Source organism: Aegilops tauschii, chromosome 2 (assembly GCF_002575655.3).
Source record: "Aegilops tauschii subsp. strangulata cultivar AL8/78 chromosome 2, Aet v6.0, whole genome shotgun sequence".
Classification (NCBI taxonomy): domain Eukaryota; kingdom Viridiplantae; phylum Streptophyta; class Magnoliopsida; order Poales; family Poaceae; genus Aegilops; species Aegilops tauschii.
Genome location: NC_053036.3, coordinates 163163341 through 163179961, shown reverse-complemented (window position 1 = coordinate 163179961; position 16621 = coordinate 163163341). Strand labels below are relative to the sequence as shown.

Sequence of the window (16621 nt, the reverse complement as noted above, 5' to 3'; positions counted from 1 at the left end):
TTACCGGCAAGTCTCTTTACTCGTTCTGTAATGCATCATCCCGCAACTAACTCATTAGTCACATTGCTTGCAAGGCTTATAGTGATGTGCATTACCGAGAGGGCCCAGAGATACCTCTCCGACAATCGGAGTGACAAAACCTAATCTTGATCTATGCCAACTCTACAAGTACCATCGGAGACATCTGTAGAGCGCCTTTATAATCACCCAGTTACGTTGTGACGTTTGGTAGCACACAAAGTGTTCCTTCGGTATTCGGGAGTTGCATAATCTCATAGTAATAGGAACATGTATAAGTCATGAAGAAAGCAATAGCAATATACTAAACGATCAAGTGCTAAGCTAATGGAATGGGTCTAAGTCAATCACATCATTCTCTAATGATGTGATCCCATTAATCAAATGACAACTCATGTCTATGGCTAGGAAACTTAACCATCTTTGATTCAACGAGCTAGTCAAGTAGAGGCATACTAGTGACACTCTATTTTGTCTATGTATTCGCACATGTACTAAGTTTTCGGTTAATACAATTCTAGCATGAATAATAAACATTTATCATGAAATAAAGAAATAAATAATAACTTTATTATTGCCTCTAGGGCATATTTCCTTCAATAAAATGTTTCCAATGTATATGGAAAACGTCCATTTTCTTTGAAAAAAGTAGACATCAAAATGTATATCTGAAAAAAGGTTAATCCTATTTAAAAAAAATAATGAGTATATAAAAATGTTCTTATTGTATTAAAACAAATAATATGTATGAATAAAGTGGACCTCAAAAAATATTTGTAAAATGTTAATCATGTATTTTAAAAAGATAAGCATATATAATAACAAATATGTTTAATCCGTATGAAAAATAAAATAGGCATAAAAATACATATTTTTTTAAAAAAATTAATTTTGTATTTAAAAAAAAATCTATAAGAAATGTACCGAATGTATACAAAAAATTGTAGACTTGCGTTATGAAACCCGAAGAAAACCAAAATAAAGAAAAGGAAAATGCTAGAAAGCGAAGGAAGAAACATAGAAAACCGAAGAAAAAACTAAAAAGAAAAACTGAAAAGGAAACAAATAAAACCAAAAACCACAAAAAGTAGAAGAAAATCCGGAAAACCATTGCAAAACAGCAGAAAACCATGCTACGGTACTGTGCCGGCGAGGGAAGCATATATCTCACTACAAGTGAGATATAGCTCCCACCGCAATTGCTATGTATAGCCCGTACTTATATATAATAGGGCTCGCCCACAGTCGCTACAGTACCAGACCGGTCCACTTTTGCGTGTTCGCACATTTGTCCCCTTGCGCACTGTCACGGGCACATTTGCTTCGCCGGTCGTTTGTTTTCCTTTTTTGCTTTCTTCAATTTCATGTGTTTTATGGTGTTTATTCGTTTTCTCTGGTTTTCTGTGCATTTTCCATTTTTTCTATGGGTTTCTTTGTTTCTTTCATCGGTTTTCACTGATTTTCTCTGGGTTTTCTTTTTTTTAAATCCCTTTTCCTCTTTTAACACATGTCTACATTTTTCCTAGGCACTTTACATTTTTCCTATATGTTAAGAACATTTTTTACACATGTTTAACATATTTCAAATACATGATTAACATATTTCAAATATATTTTTTTACGTCTAATTTTTATCATACACGTTCTATATTTTTCTTGTACATATAATGTTTTTTATAAATGTTTCATATTTTTTAAATACATTTTTACAAAAAAATGCTTTGATTTTTTCCTGAATGCATGTTAAACCTTTCTTAAATGCACGTTGGAAATATTTTTGAATGATAAACACAAATTTTATGAACTATTCGACAAAACAATCTCTCAAGTTTTACGCACGGCCCATAAGAAATTCCTGACATATAGGCCATCCAGCATTCCATGATCTGCGGAATAATTGGACTCAAGCACGCGCTACAATTTCTCGAAAAAAAAAAACACGCGCTACTAGCCCACGAGAGCTCACAAACCTGTTCGGCCATTTCCCTCCTTCCCCTCCTTCTTCCTCTCCTTATCCACAATTTCCACACCAATCCACCACTCTCCACTCGGCCTTCCCCTCGCTACCACTCCGCCTGCTGCCGCGCCATGGCGCTCCACGCCGTCTCCCCTGCGGCGGCGGCCTCCCCACCCTGCGCCCTCTCCTCTGCCCGTCTGCCCCAGCGCCCAGGTTGCTCCACCTTCCTCCGCGCTTTCCCGCTTCGTTGAAACCCGCAAGTGTCACCTGTATTCTGCTTTTAGCATTCATGGTACGGGTTTCGGCGTAGTAAGCACTGTAGCGCTAAGACGAGCCCTAGGTCAGGAATGCGGTGGCATGCAAATACCGGTGCTTTTATCGCTTCTCCGTTCACAGTTTAACCTTTGCAACCAGTGCAGTTTGGTTGCTGTTTGCATCGCGCCGACATATAGACAAACTAAGACTGAATCGGATTTGGAATGGCAAGCTCTATACTCCACTGTCCACTTGGATATGTAATTGAGAGTCATTTGAGCCTGCATTTCACGATGCTTGTGGAAAATATGTACTAGTATTACTTGTGGTTTTGAGCTAATGTCTTCCCCAGGCTGTTGGAATACTAGTACTATTTCTTTGCACTTAAATGGGTAGATATCAGGAAACCATTGGCAGCTGTTATCCTTCACAATTCAGGGTCATTCAGAAGTGACCAAAGCCATTTATAAATCGATGTACCTCACGAAATTCATCACTGGATGTTCGTTGTTTGTCGTGGAAAACTGGTGAGATGGATGTAGTAGCTAATGGGGCTCCAAGTAACTAGTTTCTACTCCCTCCGTCCGGAATTAGTTGGCACTCAAACGGATGTATCTAGATGTATGTCAGTGCTAGATACATCTGTTCAAGCATCAACTAATTCCGGACGAAGTACTCCCTCCGTCCGGAAATACTTGTCGGAGAAATGCATAAAAATGGATGTATCTAGAACTAAAATACGTCTAGATACATCCATTCCTTCGACAAGTATTTCCGGACGGAGGGAGTAGATAAGAGCAGACTGCTGTATTCACATAATTTCATCAGCAAGGAACAATGTGACAAGGCATCATCAGTCATCAGAACATACTGCATTCAACATGTTGTGGTTCTTTCTCAGTACTGCTTCTACCATATTTACATATTCCTACTTGTTTACCAAGCAACCAGAGTACATATTCCTACTAGAACTCAATGTTGGGCAAGGTCTCATCAGAGAATACTGTATTTCACAGGTTGTGGTTGTCTCTCAAACCGTTCATCCCTGTTAAGTTCGTCCACAAACTTCATGAAATTTCAGTATGGAGCAGTGGGTTTCTTTGGTGTGCCTTTGGTTCTTCAACACTCGGACAAGAGGCGAGTAGTTTTGCATTTAAATATTTCTTGTACTTGATGAGCTTCAAGTTAGTCTTCGTTAACTTGTGATTATCATGTATCAGAGCAGTTTTGAGGCATGCCACTAATGAAGAAATTGAGGAAGAAAAGATGATCGTTGAAGAACAAGCTGTAAATAACAATGCAAATCTGTATTAGAAGTGTTAATATTTGCCTTGTAAAGTCTTTTACGCATGGTGCTAACTAGCTGGCACTATGTATTGTCAGAAAGAAAAGATGGAGAAGGCCATTGAAACAGTTCAATCGAACTTCAATACCGTCAGGACTGGGCGGGCAAACCCGTCTATGCTCGACAGGATTGAGGTTTGATGATTATTCCTTTTTTTTTTATATTCTGAAAGTAACAATTGCATGATAGCACCTGTCCTTTCTGTATCTGTATAACAATTTAATTGGTTTACTCCATAACTAGGCTACGTGTGAACCAGTAGTTATTTCAGTAGGCTAATAGTTACCATTAAATTCTGAACTGATATCAGTGGAACAATGTGTGGTCAATACAATTCATTGATATTGTTTGGAAACAATTGAATTAGCGTATGCAATTATGGCTAAAGCACAAAGAGGTTACTGTGCAATAGTGAAGCTACTCAATGCCGAATAATTCCTTGCAGGTTGAGTACTATGGAACTCCTGTAAACTTGAAGACTATTGCACAGATAAATACCCCAGATGCGACTTCTCTTCTTATCCAACCATATGACAAGTCTTGGTAAGCTATTTATCGTCCCCAGTTTAGGCATAGCTTGGTATTGCTTTGTACGTCCCGTGTTGTTGACATATATATACTGTGCAGTCTCAAGCTCATTGAGAAAGCTATAGTTGCTGCAAATATTGGGGTAACACCAAGCAATGATGGAGAAGTGATACGAGTCACTGTCCCACCATTGACATCTGACCGCAGAAAGGTTTGTGCATTACATTTCCAACCTCTTGTGCTTAAATCAGTAGTATTGTGTGTCAGGAAATATGCATCTTGTATTACTAGGAGGCCAAAGCCACCATATATATAATGTACATGAGGATGCCAAAAGGCAAGAATACAAAAGGCCAAAGGCCATCATCAATATAACTCTAACACCCCCCCTCAAACTCATGGTGGCTCGACAACACTGAGTTTGGAGAGGTGAAATCTATGTTGTGCTCTAGTCTGTGCCTTCGTGAAGAAGTCCGCTAGCTGTAACTCGGAAGGCACATACTGAAGAGCAACAACATGATCCTGCACAGCAGCGCGCACATAATAAGCATCAACACCAATATGCTTGGTAAGTTCATGCTTCACAGGGTCCCGCGCAATACTGATAGCACCTGTACTGTCGGACAAGAGGGTGGTAGGTGTAGTAACAGAAACACCAAAATCCTCCAGTAGCCATCGTAACCAAGTCACCTCTGCCGTCAGAAGAGCCATAGCTCTCAACTCGGCCTCTGCACTCGAACGAGAAACTGCAGTCTGTTTCTTCGTCTTCCAGGCAATGAGAGAACCACAAAGAAAAACACAGTAAGCATAAAGTGAACGGCGATCCGAAGGATCACTGGCCCACGTAGCATCTGAATAGGCCTGGAGCTGTAAAGAGCTGGAACGAGGAAAGAAGAGACGATGAGAGATCGTGCCACGAAGATATCGTAGAACACGAAGAAGGTGACTATAGTGAACTGAAGTGGGAGCGGAAACAAACTGGCTCAGAATATGGACAGGATAGGAGATATCCGGACGAGTGACAGCAAGATAGACAAGACTCCCAACAAGATGACGACAACGCGTCGGATCAGACAAGAGCTCACCATCAGAAGCACGAAGGTTAACATTGAGCTCCATAGGAGTCTCAGCAGTGCGCTCGTCACTAAGAGCCGCACGAGCAAGAAGATCCTGGATATACTTTTCTTGGGAAATAGAAAAGCCATCAGAGGAGGAGGAAACCTCAATCCCAAGAAAGTAACGAAGGGGACCAAGATCAGACATAAGAAACTGCTCGACAAAGGCAATGTACTCAGAATCATCCAGTGATGATCATGTCATCAACATATAGAAGAAGAAGAGTGCGACCACGAGCAGAAACGTGGACAAACAACGCTGGATCATGAGCACTGGGCGAAAAACCAGCTGAAGTGACCACAGAGGCAAAACGCTCAAACCAAGCGCGGGGCGCTTGCTTAAGGCCATATAGAGAGCGACGAAGACGGCAAACCATGCCATCAGGAACTGAATACCCAGGTGGTGGCTGCATATAAACTTCCTCACGCAACTCACCATTAAGAAAGGCATTCTTAACATCAAGCTGAGACACAGACCAGTGGCGAACAGAGGCCACGGCGAGAAGTGTGCGGACAGTGGTCATATGGGCCACAGGAGCAAAAGTCTCATCATAATCACGACCATGCTCCTGCTGAAAGCCACGAGCCACAAGACGAGCTTTATAACGCTCAAGAGAACCATCAGAGCGAGTCTTAATCTTATAGACCCACTTACAAGTGATGGGACGAACACGGGGGGGGGGGGGGGGGGGGGGGAAGAGAAACCAGGTCCCATGTGCCGTTGCGTTCAAGGGCAGCAATCTCCTCTGTCATCGCGAACTGCCATTCAGGATGAACAATAGCATCTCGATAATAAGTCGGCTCAAGAACGGCCGAAAGACCATAACGAGAAGGAGAATATCGGTCAGGGGGCGGACAAGGCCGAGAACGAAGACCATAAGTCTGATGAGAGGAGGGAGACGACACACCAGAAGTAGAGGGCACATCGGTAGACTCATTCACAACACGTGAACGGCGAGTATAATGGAAAGGAAAGGACGGAAGAGGTGGAATCACTGGAGGTGGAGACGGGGAATGTATCGGTGATGAAGGTGGAGAAGGGGACGCTATCGGCGATGAAGGTGGAGAAGGGGAAGCTATCGGCGATGAAGGTGGAGAATCATGCGACGAGTGAGTAGAAGAAACCGTAGGAGAGGACGGCGTCGGATCTGCAACAGCAGGATGAGGAGTAGGAATACTGGGCACAGAGGGAGGTGTATCTGGAAAAGTAAGAAAAGAGATGTCCTCCATAGAAAAAGACGAGGAGGATGGACGCGGGTAGAAGGGACGAGATTCATCAAAGGTCACATCCTGGGAAATACGCATCCGGCGACCGACATGATCCCAACACCGATAGCCCTTATGCTCATCACTATATCCAAGAAAGACACACTCAACAGACTGAGCGGTCAGTTTGGTGCGTTCACGAGGGGCAAGCAAAACATAGCAGACACAACCGAACAAGCGGAGCGCCGAATAATCAGGAGAACGACCAGAAAGACGCTCAAGAGGAATACCACTTTGTAGAGCAGCAGATGGCTGAATGTTGATGAGATAGGTGGAAGTAGTAACAGCCTTAGCCCAGAAGTGAGGAGGAAGAGAGGCGGCGATCATCATCGCACGCGCCGTCTCAAGAAGGTGACGATGCTTGCGCTCAGCCACGCCATTCTGAGCATGAGCACCAGGACAAGAGAACTGAGCAAGAGTACCCTGCTCAGCAAGAAATCCTCGCAGCGCATGGGAGATATACTCACCAGCTGAATCTGCACGAAAAACACGAGTAGGAGTGGAAAATTGGGTATGAACCATGGCAGCAAATTTTTTGTATATAGATAAGACCTCACTACGAGAAGACATGAAATAGATCCAAGTGTATCGAGAAAAGTCATCTATAAAGATAATATAGTAGCGATGACCCCTTTTCGAAGCGAAGGGAGCCGGGCCCCAAACATCAGAGTGAACGAGATCAAAAGGACGCTCGGACACTGACTCACTGTGAGGATAGGGTAGCTGAATCTGCTTACCAAGCCGACAACCCATACAATCCAACGAAGCGTTACCAGAGACAGACCCCAAAACACCACGATGAACCAGAGACGAGAGACGAGAACCACATAAATGGCCAAGACGATGATGCCACTGCTGAAAAGAGCTGGTAGATGCAACAACAGGGGTTGCGAGACTGGCAGAGGTGGCAGCGGAGGGAAGACGAAGCCAGTCAAGCTCCCAGAGACCATCAGAACGTCGAGGGCCAGCACCAAGTAGAGCGCCCGTGCGACGATCCTGAACAGAACATGAATCAAAGTCTTAAATGACCCTACAACTAGAGTCAACAATCTGACCACCAGATATGAGCTGCATGGTAAGTCGAGGAACATGAGCGAAAGAGGGAACATGAAATGAAGAATTGCTAAGAGTGCCTCGACTAGCTACAGGGAGGGGAGTGCCATCAGCCGTAAGAACACGAATAGGAGACTCGACAGGTCGAACGGAGGTCAAAGTTGAAGAATCATAAGTCATATGAAAAGACGCTCCGGTATCAAGAATCCATGGGGATGTACCTGAATGAGTAGGAAGTGGTTTCTCAATGTCGGAAGAGTTAGTCACGGAACTTGCAGAAACTGTCGGTGAAGAATCCCAAGCATCAAGCAGGCATCGCAGATGTGCAATCTCACATGCAGACAGGGACAGGACAGAGGAGGTCGAGGTAGAAGCATCTGCCGACGATGAACAGTCGCCACCACCCATGGAAGCCGAAGGTAGAGTCGACATAGAGCCACATGTGGAAGCCACATGGGGAGTCGACATAGAGCGGTCACCGCCGTGCGCACTAGCCGCAATAGGAGTTGATGTAGAGCGACTAGCAGCACCGATGGATGTCACAATAGGTGTCGAAGTAGAGCGACAGCCACCACCTCCAAGTGGGCGAGCACCAAGCACCGAGGAACGGCTCATGTGCGAGACGGGGTCAATATATGGAACACCGCCAAAAAACATCGAGCGGTGAGGGAGAGGTACCAGATGAAAACATTGCACTCTTTCTTTCTTTTTTCTTTTTTTTTCTTTTTTTTCTGTCTCTCTTTTTTTCTTTTTTTTAGAAGTCAGCAGGAGAGTCAAGAGCCGAAACAATTGGCAGACCACTCACGGCGGCCCACCAGGAGCCCAAGCAACCAGCGCCTGCGGAATCGCAGGAATCGATCTGATCTGAACGGGAACTGAAAGTGCGGCAGTTTCACACACGCACACGACCACGCGAGCGCACGCGGAGGCCAACTGCGCGGAGAGACCGGGGCCGAACAGGCGGCCGGCGGCGACGGGCGGGAGGGGCCGGCGGCGGTGGAGAACCTCCTCCGTGGCGGTGACGGGCAGACTGGGCCGGAGCCGGACGGCGACGGGCAGACTGGGCCCGAGTCGGACGGCGACGGGTAGACGGGGCCGGAGGAGCAGCCGGGCGGCGACGGGAAGACGAGGCCGGAGGAGCAGCGCCCGATGGGCTGCGGGCGGCAGCCGGAGGAGCGCCAGGCGACAGCCTGAAGTTCACCGGCGGCGGTGGAGAACCTCCTCCGTGGCGGCCAGGCCGGCGTGAACCAGTTGGAGGAGCCGGAAGGTGCAAGATGCACGGGAGCGGCGTTCAGCCACGCTCTAGAGTGGAGACAACAACAATCTGATGGAAAGAAATGGCAGCAGCGGAGATGAGGGAGCGGCCGCGCCGGGCAAGAGGACGACGGCGACGCGATGGAAGGATCAAGCATGAGTTGCACGTGCGAAAAAATTTGACCTAAGCTCTAATACCATGTCAGGAAATATGCAACTTGTATTACTAGGAGGCCAAAGCCACCATATATATAATGTACATGAGGGTGCCAAAAGGCAAGAATACAAAAGGCCAAAGGCCATCATCAATATAACTCTAACATTGTGCATTTAAATTCTGGCTCGTTTGGTCACACTTTAGTTTGCATGATTGTGCCTATTTCTTCCTTGTGTTAAAATTCAATTGGGAAATATGACAACAACAGATCTTAATATGCACACCATTTCTCGAATCATAATAGTAAGGAGACTTTAATAATTCATATCTGAGACCTAGACACACCAGCTAAGAGAAAAGATAACTCTTGTACTAAAATATGCTTCTGAAACTTATGTGATTCCCAAGTGGCACCTTCACTGATTGTTAGCACCATAAAATACAACATTCTTTAACTCAAAGAAGATCAGAAATTGATTTGAACATGATGCGTAAAAAGGGCATGTTTTTTCTAGTGAACATTTTAGATGGATTATCTGGTAAGTGTTGCTTGCTGCTTAAGTGTAGTTGTTCAAGCATAGGAATTTTCTATAGCTTGATAACATGTCCAATCTATAGGTTTTGCACAGATAATAAAATTCTTATATCTTTTTTCCCAATTAATCTTCTCTTTTTTCATGGGGCAGGAAATGACAAAAACCGTAGCCAAGTTATCTGAAGAAGGCAAGGTACAACCTCACCTTGGCACACATTATACATTCTTTTCAGCAGAATATTTATAATTATATTTATACCGGGGCTTAATTTTCTGTACAACGTTTTCATGCATTTTATTTATGATTGGCCACCCTACTTGCACTATTTCAACAGTTTGAAGTACTCCCTCCCTCCGTTCCTAAATATTTGTCTTTCTAGAGATTTCAACTAGTGACTACATACGGAGCAAAATGAGTGAATCTACACTATAAAATATGTCTATATACATCCATATGTGGTAGTCCATTTGAAATCTCAAAAAAGACAAATATTTAGGAATGGAGGGAGTATATCTGAAGCCTTTATGCATTTGCGGATAAGTTATTTTATCTCACCTTTACAAATTACTTCTGTTGTAATCGTGATGTACATTAGATAAAATTTAACAACCACGTATGAACTGTTGATGTTTCATGAAAGTTGTTAAATCACATGCTCTTTACTGTGTCATTTACACATAAATTGGTGTATAGAAATGTTCTTTTCGGAACTTGGTAAAAGGCATGTCGATCTCTGTTCTTTTCTGCTGTTGTTCTAACATCTGTAGATGCTCATGCTTTAGTATATACAAGATGTTGAGTTGTACGACAATTTTTATGAAATTGTGATTTCTTCTCCTTAGTGGATCCTAATAAGAATGGGTGATAACTATGACTTTTTTTCAGGTTGCTATCAGAAACATAAGACGAGATGCAATCAAAGCCTACGATAAGCTAGAGAAGGTTTGCTCTTCTCAGCTGGTACTCCCTCCGTCCGAAAATACTTGTCATCAAAATGGATAAAAAGAGATGTATCTAAAACTAAAATACGTTTAGATACATTTCCTTTTACCATTTTGATGACAAGTATTTCCGGACGGAGGGAGTACTAGTTCGTTGGACTATTCTACCTTTGCCCTCAGATTAATAGCTTGCGCTTGTATACATAGGAAAAGAAACTTTCTGAAGATAATGTGAAGGATTTATCAGCCGATCTACAAGTGAGGATACACACTTCCATGCCCCCCTGTAGTTAGTACAACGATGCATTGGGGACTAAGACTAACTTCTTGTACTAATTCTACAGAAAATCACAGACGAGTACATGAAGAAGGTTGAAGCCATCCAAAAGCAAAAGGAACAGGTATCATAAGATGGTCCTGCTTATCGCTTCAATGCTACTCCTGTCTTAAGATAATTGGCTAATTCGACGCAACTAGTAAAAAATGGCTTCGCTTGATGCCAAAGGAGTTACTGTATTATTCATCATCGCCTGAGAACCATGGAAAAATAAACAAATCTTATCAATTTCAAAAACTTATCCTTTTCAGGAGCTGAGCAAGGTTTAGATCCAGACCCGACTCCGACTGAACAAAAACTGGTGAGTCGCATTTCGTCCTGTGAAGTACCTTGGCTGTGTTGAAGAAACTGATTTATCAGCAACCAACACATTTGCTGGGTTATCACAGAACCATGCTCCTAAAACGGCAGTCGTTTCATCAAATTAGCAGCTAACACGTGAATTTCTACAGGCTACATGTTTTCTGAAGCCCTCCTCTGGTCATCGGATGGCTGCCAGTGCGATGGGGTGCACTCGTTGGGTTGTTGGAGTCTCGCTAAGACTGATGGATGCAAAGTTGAGACAGTGTTGCTGCGTCCCTCCTTTCCCTTTTGTAATTAGGCCTTCCCCGTCTTCCTGTCCGACTGCCATTGTCAATATTTCCATGAATTAAATTCTGTGATGTGCACTCTAAAAGTTATTTTCAGTTTTCCTTTGCTAATTATATACCCTGGGCTGGGCTCCACTGCAATCGGGTGCTACAAATTGGGCAAGTTCTTTCCATGTTTCAGAGATTGAAACGAGGCTTTACTGTATCTTTGACACGATAGGCCGGCCACCGGCTGTAGCCAGTGTATCATGGGTCCCACGTGAAAATATCCACACATCAGCGACGATGACTGGCAGGGCGACACGTCCCTTGCCGACAACGACCAGGCTGCGATAATTACGGACGCTGGTGCCGGCCCCACGGAAGGACGGGCCGGACTCGTGTGGCAGCGGTAGGGCCACCAATCGGCGGGTGGCCCCGGCATACAGTACGTCCCATTTCCTGTGTTCTCCACTAGGATTGCGTGATCGTGATGGTGACTCCGGTAGGCAAAGTATTCATTGCCGGCATGGACCGGTAAGCGTTTTGAATGCTGTGCTACTGCTCGAGTAGGATAGGAGTACTTCATGTGTCCGTCAGATATCACCTCAACGATAGGAGAAGCAGCAATTAGCAAATTATTACCATGCAGTTCGTTTTGTCCTCATGGTTGTTTTCCTTTTTGCAAGGTTAGGAAAATGATCCGCTTCAAAAAACGGAAAATGGCCATTCGATTAGACGGTGCCAAGACTATTCACAATGAAAGTAATATAGGTAGTAACATCACACATATCTACGTAAAACTAGTCACAATGGGGAGTAACTTAGAGTAGTAACATGCATATATTACTAGTCTATATTACTACCTCCACAGTGGATAGCAAGGCTGTTCATAGTGGGGAGTAACTTATACTAGTGTCATTTATAATGCAAAGTAATATAATAGTAGTGTCATAGAGGACTTCATTAATTAGCTTGTAGACTCATTTTGCCTTGGAAACGCTATGTTACAGTAACATATTATGTTACCATTTCTCATTAACTACATGCCATATAAGAAAAAAATTCTCGAAGTGCGCTATGTTACTTGCTAAGTTACTCCCACTATGACTAGTGGGAAGACTAGCCACAGTGAGAGTAACTTCAGCAGTAACATCGAGTCCAAATCAATAAATTTGCTTATGTGGCAATGAGTTAATGAGGAGAGAGGTACTTGTAGTAACTTAGCTAATTACTGTAACATCACATGTCCTAATGCAATATGAGTCTATAACCTAATAAATGAAGCTCTGCATGTTACCACACTTATGTTATTACCCACTATGAAGGTAGTAACATAGTCTAGGGATATGTGTATGTTACTAGTGTATGTTACTCTCCATTATGTCTAGTCTAAGGCTGGTCACAATGGGGAGGAAATTAGGAGTAACATCACACACTCCAATACAACTTACTTATGTGGCACATATTTAATGAAGAAAGAGGTGCTTGTGGTAACTAGCTAAGTTACCAGAACATCACACACTTCAAGAAACAATGAGTCTATAAAGTAATAAATACATCGTTGCATGACACTACATAGATGTTCCTACCCACTATGAAGGTAGTAACATAGTCTAGAGAAGTGTGTAAGTTACTAGCTTATGTTCTTGCCCATTGTGACCAGCCTAACATATGTGTTGTGCCATGCATCACTTCATTTATTAGGTTGTAAACTCATCTTTTCTTGATATGCGTGATGTTACAGTAACTAGCTATATTACCACATGGCTCTTTTTCTTCATTAATTACATGCCACGTAATCTATTTTGCCTAGATAAATGTGCGTGCGTTGGGCGCAATCTAGGAGACACGTCAAAATCTCAGAGGCTTCAAGACTGAAGCGGCGGAAAACGATGCTCAAAAGTGGAACCGATCACCTCACCCGGGAAGAAATGCGCAGCAAGCAACCGACAAAAACAACATATGTATATATAGATCAAACTTTGAGGGGACAAGAAGGAGAACCCGGCGCAAGTTGGAAAGAGGCAGATCGACCGAACAATTCAACGGAGGCAGATGGAGAATAAAAAACAAAACCAACAAAAACGCACCGGCCAGGGCGGAAATGGAAGGTAGCAAGCCGATGGCCGCGGTGGCCGCTCCCCGCCGTCGTCGTCTCGCTTCCGTCGCCGTTCTCCCAGGCAGCGGCAGCGCAGACTTCCACGGCGCCTGACGGCGCTGGCGATGGCGTAGGAGAGGAGAAAGAAAGAAAGCCACCCTCGTCGCCGTGGTATTCCTCTGCTCTCCTCGCCTTTTCAGAGAGCGCGGCGCGGCGCGGCGGCCTCTGCCTTTGTACTGTCCCTCGGGTTGACTATACCATGCCCACTGCACATGCCAGTGCAATGGCACACAACGTCAGCCACTGTAATCTGTGGAGAGTAGTACAGTACTGGTGGATATGGGAAGGGGTGAAAAAGCTAGTGGGTCCCATGCTTCCGTGGCCCAGCATCTGCTGTCTATTCATGGGGGCCCACCGATGAAATATTTACCTCGCCGAGTAGTGCAACGACAACCGGCCGGTAGTGGGACCCACGGCTTATGAAGACGTGGGACCCCCTGGAGGAGCATAGCAGAACTATACGGACACAGCAGCGGGTCGGGCGTGGCCCCACGTGTACGTGGACGAGTAAATTGCACAGAAGTACCACAATTGGGGTATTGGAAGCAGATTGGTACCAAGATTGGTAATTTTTACGTGTCAGTATCAAGATTGGGGCTAGCCGTTGCAAAAAAGACTAAAAGCTCGTTTTGTACGTATTGACACTAAAGCTGACCGATTGGGCCCGCCCGTCAGGCGCTACGCTGGCCAGTGCGCGCGTCGCCTGCGCTGGCTGCGCGCTGACTCGGACGAGGCCGGCTCGGCCCGTTGGTGCGACCGAGCCAGACCCCGACCCCGCTCTGCCATGTCCTTTTCCTCGCACCTCGCCGGCGGCTGCCTCCCCGCCCGCCCCGCCGCCGCCGCACCACGCCGCCGTAGCCATCGATCGAACTGCTTAGGCGCTGTCACCTCCCTCCTCTCCCCCGCGGCTGCTGTGCCCTCCTCTCCCCCGCGGCCGCTGTGCCCTCCTCTCCCCCGCGGCTCTTGTGCCCTAGGCGACGATGGCCTCGGCGACTCCGGCAGGCGGCGATGGCCTGGGCGATGCGAGCGGCGGCGATGGCCTGGGCGATGCGAGCGGCGGCGACCTCCCCCGCTTCGATGGCAGTGGCGGCTACTCCAGCTCGGAGTACAGCAGCGCGGAGGAAGATTTTGCGGAGCCGGCGTTGTCGATGGAGCAGAGGCTGCGGATGGCGCGAATTTGGGTGGACAACCCTAGCACCGCCCATCACTGGACTCATGGCTTCGGTGGTGTTCTGTAAGTGCTCCACTGTTCCATTCTTGCTCACTGAAATTGGGGATTAGGGTTAGAGTTTACTGCCTGCATGTTTAGCACTCTAATTGCTAGGCCTAACTAGAGCAGAGTAGTATAGTGGACTACATGAGTCCTAACTAGAGCAGAGTAGCATTATGTGTTACCTAACTAGAGCAGAGCAGAGCAGCATCAGTGGATTACATTGTTATTTCTTAGTCCAAATTGTCAGAGCAGCATTAGGTGTTACCTAGCTAGGGTAAATAAAAGCTTTGCTTATATGTTAACTTAAACAAAGCTCTGTTTATATGTTAACTTAAACAAAACTCTGTTTATATGTTAACTTGTTTATATGTTAACTGAAACAAATCTTTGTTTATATGTTAGACAATATGTTAAGTAAAATTGTTTATTAACCAATTTTGTCTGTTATTTCATTTTGCAGTTTGTATGATGACATTTTGGATGTTAGGTTCTTTTTTGATGCTTCAGAAATGTTAGAGCTGAAGCTCTGCAGTTCAGATGTAACATACCTGAATATGATTGCAGTGATGGAAACCCAAGGATTTAGTGAATATGATCTGCTGTTTCACATTGAGAATCCAGATTTAGGGGAGAAAGGATTGGAGATGGTAGAGAGTAATGCTGAGTTGCAACTAGTAAAGAGGCAGGTTGAGGAGTGTAAGGTTTTAAATTTGCTAGTGAGGGCATGTCCACCTCCTTGCAGCAAGTTTCACAGGCAAGAATTATCCACTGTTGTGTATGAAGAGCCTGTGTTATATGATCTCAGTGAGCCACCCATTTATGCTGTTGATGAAGAAGGAGTTGCCTTTGAAAGTCAGAGTAGCAGCTGCAGTTTAGTAGCTCATGGTACTGGTGTTTGCACACAAGAGAGCAAGAATGTAAAAGGAAAACTGAAAGCTGTTTTGGAAATAGAAGAAGAAGAGGGATATGATGGCAGTGGTGGTTCTGATTGTGAAGGTGAAGATGACAGTGATGTAAACCCTTTTTATATGGGTGATGCTCATGACATAGAGATGGATGAGGGAAAGAAACAGAGAGAGTATGATGAAGTAGAAGAGGAAGAAACAGATGATGAAGAATCTGAGGAGGAAGAAATGGTGCATTACTCTGGTGACACAGAGGTTGAGGAACCTTTTGAAATGGATGAAGATGACAAGGTTGTTTCACAGGATGAAGAAACTGTAATTGTACATGAAGAGAAGAAGAAGAAGAAGAAACAGAAGCTTCCAGTTAGGAAAGGGCCTACAACAAGGACACATTCAAGTGTAGTTCAAGAGGAGGAACCTGATTTCCAACCTTCATCTAATGAAGAAGAGAAAGGATTGTTGAAGGAGGCTGATGATGATGGTTATGAGCCATTGGCATTTCTGCTGCCAAAGAAAAGGAAGAGCAGGGCAAAGCAGAGGCTATTGGAAATATGCCCTAGAGGCAATAATAAATGGTTATTATTATATTTCTTTGTTCATGATAATCGTCTATTGTTCATGCTATAATTGTATTTTCCGGAAATCGTAATACATGTGTGAATACATAGACCACAACGTGTCCCTAGTAAGCCTCTAGTTGACTAGCTCGTTGATCAACAGATAGTCATGGTTTCCTGACTATGGACATTGGATGTCGTTGATAACGGGATCACATCATTAGGAGAATGATGTGATGGACAAGACCCAATCCTAAGCATAGCATAAAAGGTCATGTAGTTTCGTTTGCTAGAGCTTTTCCAATGTCAAGTATCTTTTCCTTAGACCATGAGATCGTGCAACTCCCGGATACCGTAGAAGTGCTTTGGGTGTGCCAAACGTCACAACGTAACTGGGTGACTATAAAGGTGCACTACGGGTATCTCCGAAAGTGTCTGTTGGGTTGGCACGGAT

At 44.6% G+C, this 16621-nt stretch overlaps 1 protein-coding gene across 2 annotated transcripts; it reads left to right on the top strand.

Annotated features, from left to right (window-relative positions):
* The first annotated feature begins 1922 nt into the window (after nucleotides 1-1922).
* Nucleotides 1923-11524, top strand: LOC109734377 (ribosome-recycling factor, chloroplastic). Of its 2 annotated transcripts, none has more exons than XM_073508266.1 (12): nucleotides 1923-2188; nucleotides 3247-3367; nucleotides 3451-3517; nucleotides 3614-3709; nucleotides 4021-4118; nucleotides 4203-4314; nucleotides 9635-9676; nucleotides 10370-10426; nucleotides 10633-10683; nucleotides 10770-10826; nucleotides 11014-11063; nucleotides 11215-11524. In XM_073508266.1, exons 1-11 carry the CDS (start codon nucleotides 2107-2109, stop codon nucleotides 11029-11031), a joined length of 801 nt encoding a protein of 266 aa, XP_073364367.1. In that variant the 5' UTR covers nucleotides 1923-2106; the 3' UTR covers nucleotides 11032-11063; nucleotides 11215-11524. The 2 variants fall into 2 exon arrangements, with proteins under 2 accessions (XP_073364367.1, XP_040254494.2); XM_040398560.3 differs by having other exon boundaries at nucleotides 1951-2188; nucleotides 10370-10444.
* The last annotated feature ends 5097 nt before the right edge of the window (nucleotides 11525-16621 follow it).